The 15,739-nt window shown below is 41.6% G+C and overlaps 1 protein-coding gene across 1 annotated transcript; it reads left to right on the top strand.

Moving 5' to 3' along the window:
* Window positions 1–200: 200 nt before the first annotated feature.
* Window positions 201–2,632, top strand: LOC147612372 (histidine-containing phosphotransfer protein 1-like). Its single transcript, XM_086782996.1, has 6 exons — window positions 201–677; window positions 1,095–1,225; window positions 1,580–1,648; window positions 1,782–1,853; window positions 2,038–2,110; window positions 2,388–2,632. Exons 1-6 carry the CDS (start codon window positions 630–632, stop codon window positions 2,427–2,429), a joined length of 435 nt encoding a protein of 144 aa, XP_086639122.1. The 5' UTR covers window positions 201–629; the 3' UTR covers window positions 2,430–2,632.
* Window positions 2,633–15,739: the final 13,107 nt, after the last annotated feature.

Raw genomic sequence — 15,739 nt, 5'->3', positions numbered from 1 at the left:
TATAGTCACTCATATTCGAATAAAAGCTCACAAGTTGGTACATAGAGCGATTGAAATATTATTTCAAGGTGATTGTTGAGTTTTGTTTCAAAGCGCATGGCCATGACTTGTTGCCTGCTCTCTCCTGCCACATGCTCTCTCCTGCCACATGCTCTCTCTTCTGAATAGGGAACTTGAGTAGCAATGCAAGAAACTATATCTACCATGTGACAGGTCTGAGAGCTCATCTCTAGCATGTAATACCAAGAGCCAAGAGCGCAATCAGAAGTGCAGGGGGTCAAGTTTATCAAATTTCAGCCGTGGATCAAAGTTCAAACTATTCCTTGTTCCACCTTTGGGAGACCCCACAAGGAATCATTTACGATATGATGGCCTCCATATCCACCATGAGCTTTTTCCGTTTTTATTACAGTTCACTATGGAGCTTTTCCTTTCTTTACTACAGTCTACTATGGCCTTATTCTTGACACGAAACAAAGGCTATCTTTTGTTCTCCTTTTTCCAGCCTTTTAGGGCCACTGCCGCCTAGTAATGGCTTTTCTTTTCTGATTTTTTCCATGTGGGCACTAGGCGTCTAAATGGTACTTAATGGCTTCACAGAAGACAGCAAGCCTTTGGTTTTCTAGAGCATGGATGACCCCAAGATGGCAGAGCACTTGAGCTCTCTCATTCAACAGGTAACCCCTTCAAATTTTCTTTTAAAAAAAAGTCTCTAGTAAATTCTTGAGTTAAGAATCAAACCCCCTGAGTTTAAGCATTTCATAACAAGATCTTTCTCATCTTTTTTTTTTATTTTTTTTATTTTTTATTTTTGGGTTGTGTTTTTGGTGTTTTGGAGAAGGGGGGGGGGTTGGGTTTGTAAAACAATTTCTGTTTAATGGGTTTTGTCATCTTGATGATCAAATAATCATATATGCTGAAGCATTTAGAGTATGTAGCTTGATTACCAGCACTTCACCTTGTTTTTCCCTTAGATATTATGAAATCCACTTTGTAACTTGTGTAGATCAAGAGTCATGGAAATGGCATATTTGGTTGAAATGCTTTCATAAAAAAGCTTTTATTTTTTTTGGGGTGTGGGGGTGGGTTTGTAGAGCTTTGTTGATGATCAGTTCCTTCAACTTCATCAACTCCAAGACGAGAGCAACCCCGAGTTTGTGGCCGAGGTTGTGGGGCTTTACTTTGAAGACTCTGAAAGGCTGCTTGAGGAGCTCACTACAACACTGTATATGTTCTTTATGCTTTGCAAAACCCAAAGCAAATATAATTCACAAACCAAGGATACAATTCACAGACTCACGCATTCAAGTATGCCACATACTCACATATGTAAAATGTACATATCCAAGCCTGCCACATCCTCACACATCCAAGCATGCCATATGCATATTCACATATCCAAGCATGCCATCTGGGTCGAACCAGCGGTGGCAGGGACCCGGCCAAGAACCCTTAGGATACATTCAAATTATCATTATTTTGCTTCGCATGTGGATTTTAAACTAGTAATTATGATTGCAAAAATCTTGAGTGGATAGATTGTCATCAGTGCTTAAGCTGGCCACTCCATTCCTGGCAGGAGCCAAGATCCGGTGGACTTCAAAGGAGTGGATGCCTGTGTGCATCAGCTCAAAGGGAGCAGCTCAAGGTTCGCCTTCGATTACTTTGATGAGTTGAGTGTGTCAAGGAGTTGGGTTAATCTTACATGTAAAGTAGGTGACTCATACTTTTATCATCTAATGTTTAAGGGATTTATGTTGTGAGTGACTGTCCTCTAACAGCTTAGGAGTCTTGCGAGTGAAGGATGCATGTGTCGCATTCCGCAGCTTCTGTGACTCAAATGATCTGGAAGGGTAAGCTTAAACTGTCTTTGTGCTGTGATGTCTTATCATGGTGTCAATAAAATTGTCTTCAAATTACACTTCCCTTGATAGCAGTCCTTTGTTGTGATATGGGATATAATTGAGTGCGGCGCTTTGCTCGATGGATTGGCCTGATAGATATTGTGTAGTTCTGACGGTTATTGCTCTGTGCCAGGTGTTCGCAAGCTTTGCAGCAGCTGAAACAAGAGTATATCTTACTCAAGACTAAGTTGGAGGAGCTATTTGAGGTAAACCTCTTCTCCTTACCATGCAAGGCACTGTTGAGTATCAAGCCAGGGGGGGTTTTAGATTTCTGGTATGTGCTTTCAAACCTAAATGCATTGACATGGTTTTCTTAATGAAGATTCTGATGCATTTTCCAGTAATCCTATCTGTCAGGTACATGCAAGAAAGGGTTTAGAGATATAATTTCAATCAAGTGCACTTTTCTACATTCTTGGCTTGTCAAATAGAACAAATTCTGAGTGTTTACCTGGTTCTTATAATTAAACTTGAATGTTACAGATAGAGCACCCCTTTGAGGTACACTCTGGAGAAACCATGTGAACAGCATCACATTGTGCTTTTTGTGTATGGGATCACAATTGAGGATCCCTATGATCCTCATTGCTACCCCTGCTATGCTAAAACCGACAATGGTCGTAGATTCCTATGATCCTCATTGCTGCCCCTGCTATGCTAAAACCGACAATGGTTGTAGATTCTGAATCATTGTGACCTTTGATTTAATATAGAGACCTTGGTTGTAAGTTGTTGTGAGACCGTCGCTTATTTTGATTTCTTCAAGAGGGTTCTTTTTGCTGCATATAGGGGTGCCAGAGGCATATGTGCTCTTTATAAGGTGCAAGCACATTCAATTCATCTTATTTGGCTACTTCAAATGGATGGCCAATATTCTGGTAGCTGCTCCTAGGCAGAAATGTGAGAATGGGACTTGTTGCCCAAATGCTAAGTTCACCTTATCTAGAGATATAGCTATCGTACATAGGGTATCTAATAACAATGATATGGTATCGTTTGTTGATATCAACAATAATGTCATTAAGTGATGGCTTATATACTCTTTTAATCAAACAATGATATAAATCAAACTGTGTTGTTTTTATAGCTTAGTTTGAACTGATTGTAGTGTATAAAGCAAGCTTTATGTGTGGTTTATCCTCACACTCCCATTCTCTTATAAGCACAATATACATGTGTAGAGTCTCTCTCTCTCTCTCTCTCTCTCTCTCTCTCTCTCTCTCTCTTCATTATGCATACAAATGTTATCCATACACGAGTGTTAGTCATTCATATATCTGGGAAATGGATTCACACTTGACCAGCTATCACATGAAAAGGCCAACAAAGAGACATTAACATTAGCCTTTTACATGGGCATCCAAGTTGCTACTCTGGGTAAATCTATTTTGGTTTGGCAATAAAACATATTAGAATATATACAAAGAGTACTAGCAAAATGTGTCAATCCCAAAAGGTTGTTAACAGTGAGTGTTTCAATGATTTGTAGCATCTCAGCAGAATGATAAAATGCCATAAATGCCTGTCATGGTTCAACAACCCTTAAAGAAATGCGAAATTGACTTTTTGTAGGATCCATTATCCTTGTTGGAAGAAACTCTCAAGCTCTTTATATCATTGTATGGGAATGATTATTTTACTAAATGGATTGAAGTCAACACAACCTCTCAATGTTACTAACATTTGAAAAAGTTTCATCAATGTTGGGTGCCTAAGGATATGTTGGAGGACCAAGGCTACTATGATGGCAACGCTACCATTTGGATTCCCAAAGGAGATCATCCTCAAGATCTTATAAGCAATTTGATATAAACAAACACCGCAAAACAAGGCTACTATGATGGCAACACTACCATTTGGATTCCCAAAGGAGATCATCCTCAAGATCTTATACGCAATTTGATATAAACAATCACCGCAAAACAAGCAATAACATCATCAGTCGTTGAAGGCATAAGGTTATTGTGAAGGTAACAAGTGGCCATAATTGCATAAGGTTGAGGCTTGTACTGTATCAAGGAAACTAATAACCATCAAGAAGCAACCACATTAGAAGTCGAACCTTGTTGTTACAACTACTAGAGATATTGAACTATGTACTTCAAACCCAAAGTTTCTACCAAGGAAATCATAACATCTGGCTACCCCACAACAAAATCCTAAATCACAAGGAGTTGGCAACAATGTCACTCAAAGATAATCAAATGAACAACTTCCAATAAACCATATAAGAGCTCCACAAGAACACTTGTCCCAAAATGGTAAGTTGCCACATGAACCTCTTTATGCTCCAAGAAGCATAAAGGGCCCATTATAGAAACATCAAAATAGAAACATTAGAACTCGTGACCCAAAAAGGTATGGTGCCAAAATAGAAACATTAGAACTCGTGACCCAAAAAGGTATGGTGCCAAAAGAATTTGTATGGGACCGTTCCTTTAGATCAAAACATTACTCGGAACTAGTAACAAAAATAATCAATTAAACACCTTATTAATGGAAGAACCATAGACCACAAGAGCCATGACCAAAAAAGCCATGATACACATGAACTTCCCACAAACACAGGTAAGAGTTCTAAACAACCACGGTCTCATTAGAAAGCCATTAGTCATGGATGTGACAAATTCCAAATTTTATGGATTTTGAGTGGTCCAAAATCAAGCAGAGTTTCAATGTATCGATGCAAAGGACATGACCCACACAACAAGTATGAAAACATATATGAAGTGTCAAAAATAAAAAATCATGGCCATGGCCATAATCTGAAAAGGTATGTGTATAAAAAGATTCTATACAACATACAATTCCATCATGCATGTGACTTCAAATTATCGGCATTCTTTTGTATTTATACGATGTACGATATCAACTTATGAGTTTACACAACTATTCCTTTCTAGCTTGGCCCAAGCTAGGAATAGAATTGTAACTGCCATGGGGAACTTATTGATTACCTGCATCGAGCCATGCTCCAAGATGCAACTTCTATTTGGTTGCTCTACTTCCTCATTCGCTCTACCGGTGCGTCACTCACTATGATACTCATACACAGAAGAAGGCTGACTCTCTCACTCAATCGCACTCATATAAGAAAATGCAAGAATGGAGGAAGCACACCACACATGCATGAACTCTCTCTCTCTCTCTCTCTCTCTCTCTCTCTTGCATACGAGTTAGTGAAGAGCTCTTGCATTATATGTAAAAGTCCCATACAATGACTCAAAAGTCATTTATATACTTGCATACGAGTTAGTGAAGAGCTCTTGCATTATATGTAAAAGTCCCATACAATGACTCAAAAGTCATTTATATACTTGGGAATGAGTTCACATTAGGCCAAACACTTCTTAAAAAGTATAAAAATTTGATTTGGCTTTATAATCACAGCCTTTACAAACGACTCTTTATGATATCATCATTGCCGAATCTTGGTGGCTAAAACCTTCGACTTATGCTATTACAAAATATTTGGATGGGAAGTACAAAATTGGTCTTCGAAATGTGTTAACATGCCCCTGTTTCTAATGTAGGTTTCGTCCTTGGAAACTAGATTGGAGATGGGGTTTTTTATCTTCCCATCATGAGCCTCTAAAGACATCTTTCCACTTTTGAATATTTCTTACGTAGCAGTAGAAATAGTAGTAAGGGGTCTAAGCTCACATGTGGTGGAACCTATGGAAATAGCCCAGGATGCCTGCCTCTCCTGGCCTTGTGTTGAGGTTGAAGTTGAGGTTGTCGATTTCATCTTTTTCTTTGGGCTGGTTGATGAGAAATAGGTTGAAGAGAACCAACATGTAGCAATTGTATCCACATCTAAAATTTATTTCCATTGCATGTATTCTATGTGGTATTTCAGCTCAGAGGTGGTATCAAATGTTGCTAGTGCAAAGAACTAACATGCAAATTAGAGAGCACTAAATTTCTTTCAATTCCACCTTCTTGTGGTTGGAAAGTAAGTGGGATCCCTCATTTGGTACCTTGGTACACACACATAGTGATTGTATTAATCTTTCAACTTGAGATACTTATTTCTCCAGTTCGATCAGCTATTCACCTAGGTGATCGAGTGACAACCAATTCATCTACATGAAATCAATTTTGTTTATTGTAACCATGTTTGATTTCTTATGTGTTGAGATACCGAGCTCAACTAGTGTGAATATAGATGGCACGCCAAGAAGGCACCTCCAAACTTATGTCGCTAGCATGGTTGGGGAGATAATAGTTGATATGTATGTTTATTAGTAGAGTAATTTCCCTTATAATATTCACTCTTATCTTTATGTTATGGTTGTAGAGAACTGAAGAAGAAAGAAGAAAATTCAACTGTCCATCTCTCTCTTGTGAGCTTGCCTACTCTTGTGTGTGTGTGAAGAGGTTTGCTTGCAAGGAGCTCAAGCTCACCCTCTATTATGGGCTACCTCACCTCCAAGAGGAAACTCTATACATTCACCTAATGGATGAGCAATAGAACACAACCGTCGTGGGGTAGTTACCAATGCTTCGATCTCGGGTCCCTTGAGGCCTCCAAGCTCACTTGTAAAGCTCCAAACTCCAAGCTTACAAGCTTTCAGCACTCTCTCTCCCAAGTCCTCAGGTTTGTGATGAGTGGCAGTCTGGTAATGGCCACTTCAGTATGGATACGCTGCAGGTGTAGATTTTCCTGGACCAGATGGTGAATAGCTTGCCAGTAGATGGCAGCAGCTGGCAGGAACTCTCCAGTATTGATGTTGGTAGTTCTTGTGTTCGTCAATCAGAGGAAACTAGACAGGTAACTTATGCTCTGATGTCTCGTAGTATTCGGGACAAAGAACCTCCTGTAGATGAGGATGTTCTTTCCACGGGGACCTTTCGGAAAGCCAGGCAAGTGGCAGTTGATTACTTGCAGAAGGAGGTGCATACTCCAGGCTTTGTGGTTCCGGATTCAGAGGGGGTGGTTGACAGGTTTCAGAAGGCCTTGCGTGGTCTTCATCAGGTTTCCAGGACTTGGTTTTGCATCGTAACAGGTGTTGATCCTTGTGAGCTTGTGAGTAGTGTGATGCCTCTTTGACTCAGAAGCAGAATGGTTCATTGATCTGGTTGATGGACACCAGATTGGACGGGAGCTTCCTGATGAGGCAGTTGAGCTCATGGTTGTTTGCGGATGACTCTTTGGGAGGCAGGATTGCGTTTCCTGTGGTTTCTGCAGCATGCGAATGATCATGGACTCTTGATTGTTGGATGGAGTCCGACTCCACGGTTGGAGTGACTCAGTTTGGGGAGGAGATCCGGACACGAGCAGATCTACTTCAGGCCAAGGAGCAGTCTTACGGAGCAGTAAGAGACAGCCATCTTTTGCATTGTCGAGGACAGAGGCAGAGTACTGGGCTGTTTGTGATGCTGCTTGTGAGGTGGTGAGGATGCAGAGGTTGCATTGCAGGTTTGGGGAACCCATGGTCATCCAGAGGCACTTTGTTCGTGAACAAATCGTTGCTGATGACATCTTGCTAGAGTTCTGTTCGACGGAGGACAGTACGGTGGACCTCTTCACGAAGTCGCTATCTCAAGATTTGCTCAGGCAGCACCCCAGCTCCCTGTGGTTGGTTTCACAGTCAGGAGCTGAGAGGGGGTGTTAGAAGTCATCTCTTGTCTATTTTTATACACCAGGGCCTTTGTTGTGGGTGTGCCCGCCCTTATGAGGTGTTTTCCCATTTTTCCCCTGTCCGTATTTTTCCCCTATTTTTCCCATTTTTCTATGGCTTGGGTGGCTTCCGTGTGTTGGTAGGAGGGCCTTTATGCTAGCCGACTGAACCTTCATGTACCCGACCACATTTCTGTTCTGTGGCCGACTCAATTTAGCTGGCCGACTGGAGGCTTTTGCTGGTCATGGAGATTCAGGACCAGTCGACTGCCTGTAGCACAGGCCGACTGGTATATGGGGCCATATAAATAGGCCCCCAGCCCCCCATTCCATTTTGTATCATACTCGAGATTTTCTTGTGTATATAGAGCAGAGTTACACGCCTATATCTCTCTCTCTCTTGTGCTGTAATTTTCCTGCATGCGTTTTGCTCTTGTGTTCCTAGATCTGGTCATCATCTCTGCTACGTATTCTGACAGCAACGCCACACCCTTTGCTCCTGTTCCCAGTTTGTACTAGTCTCAGCATCCATTTTTGTAAGTGGATCGTGAAGTAGTGCCTCTAAGCCTTCCATGGTTTCCTAGATGAAGCATTGAGAATCCATGTCTTTGAAGGATTCAAGTTGCTGCAGTTGCTCCTCATCATCCAACCTTCTCCTCTTGCTTGGACTTGAAGGATTTGGCGAGCATTGTCTCTTACTAGACTCTGGGGGGCAGCCTCCAGTTCTTGTGTTGTGATGATTGGTACTTCCTTGACTACTTGTCCCTCCACAGCTTGGTCCTTCTGTGCTTGTTCTGCAGCTACCTCTGTTGGCGTATCTGTTAGTTAATGTGAATCCTTGAGAGGAGAGAGGTCTTTAAAGATGAGTTGTGCGGGGCTCGTTGGAGGGGCGAGTTGTTGTTGTTGTTACTGTACAGTGGGGCTTAATAGCTTTTCTTGTAGGACTTCTTGGTATGTTTTGATTTCACTTGCCCACTGCCTCTTCTAGTTGTTGTGATTCTGTTGTGACGTCTACAAGTAGCCTTCTCATCCTCTTGTCTGTCTTTTTTCATCGGTCCTTTTTGATTGTCTTGATGAGCTCCTGCGTTTCCATTAACACTGCCTGCCCCTCTTCTATTCTTCCAGTAGCTTCTATAGGTTGGTCAAGGATGATAGCTAGTTGCAGGCTCTCCTCTGGTTTTGGTTTTTTTAAAGGCCTCTTTGCCACATGGTTAAGTACCTGAGTTAGGAGGTAAGGATTGTTGATCTTTGATTGATGTGCTTTTAGATAATTCTCCATCTCCTTATGCAGATAATAGGCCCAGGCCTCCTCCTTCTCCTCATAAGCTTTAGCTATCCTGTTCAAGCCCACCCTGTTATACCTGTCAACCGGCTTTATTTGCATCGTTAATGACATTGCTCTGCATGCTTTTTCGGTGGCTTCATCTCTGATGTTTTTGTATTCCGCCCCATTGGAGTTGTAAGAATCTCTCTTTAGCATTTCTTTGATTGGCATTGTATCTATGGTGCGCTTGTGGGCTTTCAATTTAGGGAGCTGTAAAGATTCTCTGATTAGATCTTTTGTTATGAGCAGCTCTTCGGTGGTGCCATCCGCCTTTGTAACCTTACCTCTTTTTGTTTGCTTGTTCTATGTCCATAGGTATTCGGCGCAGAGGTCAGTGTCGACGACTACGTGGGTGGGGTAGCACCTTAGCCATTCTACCGAGGCCGACTTTGTCGAGCTTAGCTTTGACTTCGGCATCCTCTAATAGGTGGAGGCACTCTTTGCTGTGGCATTGGAGAGTTACCTTTCCATGTGGCGTGGTGACCTCCTTTTTGATGAGTGTTCCCCCTGGAATGATTAGGCGTAAGGGCCCAAGAAGTTAGTCTTTAATTTGCTGGCACTTTGCAATCTTTGACTTGTTGGTGACCCTATAGCACTACTTGCTTGTGTTGTTAAGGGTTGCTCTCACACCTCGGATTCTGAAACCGACATCTGTATCATCATATATAGTCAGTCGAATGACTGGTGGAAGTTACTTTTTTCTTTTTCTTTTTCTTTTGTTTTTTATTTTTGGTTAATAAAGTTAGTGTTAGTATGCTAATCATGACGTGAAAGGGTGCATTTTGAAACGTCAAGTTGTGAATGGTCAGAACGTGAAAGAGCAGACGTGAGACGTAAAGACATGAATGTTGAAGACGTGAAAGTCATGACGTGAATGTCGAAGACGTGAGTTAGCAAACGTGAAAGTCTAAGACGTGAGACTGCAGTCATGAAAGTCTCAGACGTGAATGTCTCAGACGTGAATGTTAAAGACGTGAAAGTCATGACGTGAATGTCTAAGACGTGAGTTAGCAGACGTGAGACTACAGTCTCGTGAAAGTCTCAGACATGAAAGTAGAAGATGTGAAAGTCATGACGTGAATGTCTAAGATGTGAATTAGCAGACGTGGAAGTCTAAGACGTGAGTTAGCAGACGTGAATGTTGAAGACGTGAAAGCCATGATGTGAATGTCTAAGACGTGAATTAGCAGACGTGAAAGTCTAAGACTTGAGTTAGCAGACATGAATATTGAAGACATGAAAGTCATGATGTGAAAGTCTAAGACGTGAGTTAGCACGTGAAAGTCATGATGTGAAAGTCTAAGATGTGAGACTGCAGTCATGAAAGTCTCAGACGTGAATGTCATAACATGAATGTTGAAGACGTGAGACTACAGACGTGAAGCTGCAGTCTTGGATTTTATTTAGTTCATGCATATGTAAGGGTGTAGTCCTTTTATTTTATTTGAACATGACTTTTATGGACATGCATTCAATGGATTTATATGCAATGGCAGGCATTGATCATTTAATGGATTGATTCAAACGCAAAAAAGGTATTTGAGACTACAATCATTTATATTATCATGAACAAAAGAAGAAAAAAAAAGAAAGCAAAGAAAAGGAAAAAGCAAAAGTGAAGCTCCCACCTTGATGAGTTTGGGTAGGTGGTTGAAGGAGGTCGGGAGCAAGGACGCGATTGTACGAAGGCGATCGAAGAAGAAAAACACAAGATCACAGAAGCAAAGTGAGGAAAATAAGATGGAAGTTCGATTTTATAGTGTAGCCATTGGTCAGGGCGGCTACGTTTAATGAAAGAGCCATGTGTCATTTAATAATTGGTTGCCGTAGTTCTTACCGTTTCACGATGTGAATTTCTTCGCACTCTTTCACGGCGTGAAACACCAAAAAATGGTTCACGTCGTGAACAACTATAGGGTGGTTCACGGCGTGAACCATTTTCTTGTAGTTTCACGTGGAGTTTGTAAGATCGAATTTTTATCTTTCGTGCTCAAACACTCACACATGCACATGATGATGCATGGCTTACCTTGTCCCTTTAATTTTACCATGAAAACCAAGGGTTCACCTTGGCACTTTTTGGCATTTGTTGATGTAGTCTTTTTAATTCTATTTGGGAGCTTCTTATTGTTCCTTCCACCCAACTAAATTTTTTTGTCGCTGTGTCTGGTTGTGTAATACTTTCATTTGGAACACCTTTGCCTCTACCTTCACATGTCTTGTTCTATATTCAAAGTGAGATTTGTTGTTTTTTGGGTCATTCCCAACTCAGTTGGTTGAATTTTCTTTATCCTCCACACAAGTGCAGGTGTGGTGTTGGCTCTCTTGGGGAGTTGATGCTGCAAGCCCTCACATTTCTTTGTATATTGATTCAAACCTGTTGTGGTTTTGGCAATGGACTTTGGTTTGGGTACCCATATTGTTGTATTGCCTTGATAGTAGCCTTGTCTCTCGCAGTAGGTCTTTTCGGACACATTGCTGACGACAATCATGAGACCTCTGCAAGTGCTTGAAGTTCTGCCACTTAGTAGGTGCTAGCAATGGCCCACTTTTGAACTGGGCTTTACCTTGAATATGTCTATTACTCATTGTCTCCTTTTTCTCTGGTTGATCCTTGAGTTGATTCTTGGGCACCCATTTATGAGTGCCCTTGTATGTTGGGTATTATGTAGGCAAATTCAACACAGTGGGTGCAGATTCTATTTTCTGAGGTGTTGCCTCTGTAGTGATTTATTTCCCTTGATTTGCCGAGTTCCATAGTGGTATGGACATGACCTTCTCACCGATGCTCAACTATGTTGTTCTTTCTTCCCATTGGATATTACACTTGTTGGCACAGATCCAGGATCGTCCTAGGATCATCTCTTCTTTCATTGTACCTACAGGCACCACAAACACCTTTCCGACCAAGGGATTATTACTGATGGAAATATTAACATTTAAATACCCTTCGACCTTTGTGGTTGTTAGGTGCACACTATGAACTTGCGCATTTGTGTGTTCAAGGTGGGGTCTCCCTAAGGCTATCCAAGTATCATATGAGATTAAGTTGTGGCTGGATCCCGTATCTATTAATGCAACACTTGTTGCAATGCCCTTAGCTGTTGTGAGTCCCAACTTGAGTCGTGCTGGCTCAATGTTTAGGTCCTTCGTCCTTAAGGGTTACGGATGCCATGTTGACATGAATCAGGCCTTTTTGCATTTTAGCTTTTGCTTGCCAGGCCTTAGCTTCATCTTGTGCTTGTTGGATCTTTTCTTTTACCAAGCCTTAGCTTCATCTTGTGCTTGTTGGATCTTTTCTTTTGCTAGTTGTTTCTGTTGTTTTAAGAGGTGTTCTTGTAAGAGCATCTCTTGGGTCAATGGTCCAAAATTATTTTTTTAGTTTACTCCCATTGACATAGCCCTCCATTTGGATGCCGTTAATTATCTCTATTCGGACAGGCCCTTGAGGTGTGATTTTCAATACTCGGAATGGTCCCAGGCCTCGGTATTTAAGTTTCTTTTTCCTGGCGTTTTCCACACTATACATGAGGATAGGGTTCCATGTTTTTAATTCTTTTTTCTTGAGGTTTCTATCAAACCAGTGTTTCTTGCGTAACTTTTTGACCATGAGCTCATGTGATGCTCTCAACCGAGTCTCATCCAGTTTTTCCAAGTCAATTAGCCTTTTAGCTAATGCATTCTCAGTTAGACGCTCTTGTACAGTAATCCTTAAGCTTGGGACTAGGTATTCTATGGGCATAACTGCTTCAACACCATAAGCTAGTGTACTCATAGGCTTACACCCTGTCATGCCATACTTTGCCAACATATCCAATGCATATGGCGCTGTACTAACCATGTACCTGCATGATCTTTTACCACTTCAATTCCAAGGAAGTATCTCAACTCACCAAGATCTTTCATGTCAAATTGCCCACTCAAATCTTTCTTGACATGCATGACATCTGCACCATGATCACCTGTGATAAACATATCATCCACATAGATGACGAGTAAAACAATCCCATGCTCTGTCTTCTTCACATAGAGTGAAGAATCTGCTGTAGAAATCTGAAAACCAAGTGAGATAAGATATCTGCTCATCTTATCACTCCAAGCATGAGGTGCTTGCTTCAGACCATACAATGCCTTTTTCAATCTGCATACGTGAGTGGGATATCTTGGGTGTACATACCCTTCTGGCTGTGCCATATACACTTCCTCTTGTAGATCTCCATTTAGAAATGCATTCTTGACATCCATTTGATGCATTTCCCAGCCATTAGCTATAGCAATGACTGCTCTCATTGTGCCCATCTTAGCCACTGGACTAAAGGTTTCATCATAGTCCAAACCTTGGGTCTGTGCATAACCCTTTGCTACCAATCTTGCTTTATGTCTCTCAATAGAACCATCAGATTTGCACTTCACTTTGTAAACCCATTTACACCAATAACATTCTTGTCCTTTGGTAATGCAACCAAGTCCCATGTATCATTATGGACCAATGCATCCATCTCAACATCCATTGCTTTCTCCCATACATGCTCTCCAATAGCCTCTGTATAGCATGTAGGTTCCACATGCTTCACCATAGATGTCATATATGCATAGTGCATAGCAAAATCTTGATATGTCAATCTGTCAACTCGATATCTGACTCTTTGGGATCTCCGCAATGCATGCGGGTCACTCTGTACACCTATAACTCTAGCATGTGGTGGCACATATCTGTCCTGCCTAGCACCAGGTGTGCGTAAAACAGGTATGCCAAGCTCCTCATCCAAACTCTTTGAACTAGATGACTCATAACCTGTGATTCCAATTCCTTCGACCTTCTTCTTTCCTTTATCCATAGCACTACTCCCAGTGCTCACACTCTCATGCCTCAAACGTCCTGACCATGGACGTACACTGCTACTCTCAGCTTCTGCTCTGCTGGTGGCCCAGACATAGTAGTAGAACTAGAACTTGCTTGTGGCAAGTTCACAGGCACATAAGCCTCAAGTGACTCAATGACTCCCTCATCTTTTACTTTGTACCAACTAGCAAGCTCATTAAACACCACATCTCGTGAGATGACCACGTCTAGTTTGAGGATTATAACATTTGTATGCCTTTTGATCCTGTGCATATCCAACAAATACACATTTCTCTGCCTTAGGATCCAACTTTCTTCTTCTTTCATCAGGCACATGTACATAAGCTATGCATCCAAATACTTTGAGGTGTCCAATGTCTGGCCTGTAACCTGTAAGCCGCATCTCTGGCGTGCTTCCATGAATGGCTGCTGTAGGTGTTTTGTTCAGTATATACACTATAGTAGCACATGCTTCTGTCCAATAGTAATCTGGCATGCTCTTTTCATTAAGCATCGCCCTTGCCACTTCACATATGACTCTATTCTTTCTCTCAGCCACACCATTCTGCTGAGGTGTATACCTGCAAGTCAATTGTCTTCTTATTCCATGCTTCCTCAAGAAATGCTCAAAAGCTTTTGAGGTGTATTCACCACCTCCATTTGTCCTCAAACACTTAATCCAACAACCATATTGCTTTTCTGCAAAAGCTTTGAAATCCATAAACTTTTCCAATACTTCACTCTTCTCTCTGAGAAAGTATATCCATGTCATCCTGCTAAAGTCATCAATGAATGTCACATAGTATAAACTGCCTTTGATAGATGGGTTTTGTGCAGGACCCCATACATCACTATGTACGATCTCAAGTGGCTTGCTACTCATATTTCCTTCTCTAGGAAACCTCAACCTTGCCTGCTTTCCAAACTGACAGGCTTCACAAACATGCATATGTCCATCATATTTGAATCTAGGCAATCCACTGACAATGCCTCTAGTTTGCATGTTCTTTAATCTCTGTATATTGACATGTCCAATCCTCTTATGCCACATATCAATGTCCTGTACCACATTTCTACTCTTTGAGAACATGGCTGATTTTAGCTCAGGAATTCCAGCATCCAGCTTAAACAATCTGCCTTCTTTCTTTCCTTTAGCAATGACTCTACATCCATGTTTAAAATCGTCAACGAAGCAACCATGCTCGTTGAAGCGAACCTGTAATCCCTGTTCCACCATTTGACCACCAACTGAGGCCAAGCTCTTTGTGATAGAAGGCACGTACAGTACATCAGACATAGACTTTGTTTGACCATTGTGCATGACCAATGGTACACTACCAACATGTGTAATGGCATGCTGAGTATCATCTCCTGTTTCCACATAGCCCTTCACATCCATAGGCTTCATATGCTCAAACCATTCACCATGACATATCATATGGTTTGATGCTCCAGAATCCATATACCAAGTATCATCATTCTCAGCATTTGTCATCATCGATCCAACAACATGTTTCATGGCGAACAAATGATTTGCAGTACCATCATTACTGCTTGATGCATAGTTTCCACCATGTTGTGCATAATTTCCACCATAATGACCACCACGTTGTGCTCTACCCCCTCTCAAATCATTCTGTTTGCGGAAACAATCTCTCGCCATATGACCATATTTCCCACAATAATGGCATTCAACATCTTGCATAGATGTTTGTTGGCCTTGCCAACGTCCTCGACCATAGGGGTTACCTCTGCCTCTTTGAGGGGTATATCCACGACCACCTCGAGCACCATATGTGGGCTGAAAATTCTGTTGTGATGACCTGTCCTGCCATCCACGACCATTACCACCACAGCCACGTGATGTGAATCTCTCCTTGCCTCTAAAGCCTCTCTGAGAATAGAAAGCCTGATTTCTGCCATTATCATCATGGCTGGTAGATGCATCCAGAAATGAATCACTGAGCTTGATTTCCTCAACAAGCAAGAGGGAAACCAACTCATCGAAGTCTGGTAAACCTGTACTCCTCACTGAGATAGATGTA

This window comes from Cibotium barometz, chromosome 45 (genome assembly GCF_041138505.1).
Source record: "Cibotium barometz isolate CiBa-2024 chromosome 45, ASM4113850v1, whole genome shotgun sequence".
Classification (NCBI taxonomy): Eukaryota; Viridiplantae; Streptophyta; class Polypodiopsida; order Cyatheales; family Cibotiaceae; genus Cibotium; species Cibotium barometz.
The sequence above is the reverse complement of the archived record's forward strand: the minus strand, read 5'-3'. Positions and strand labels throughout refer to the sequence as shown.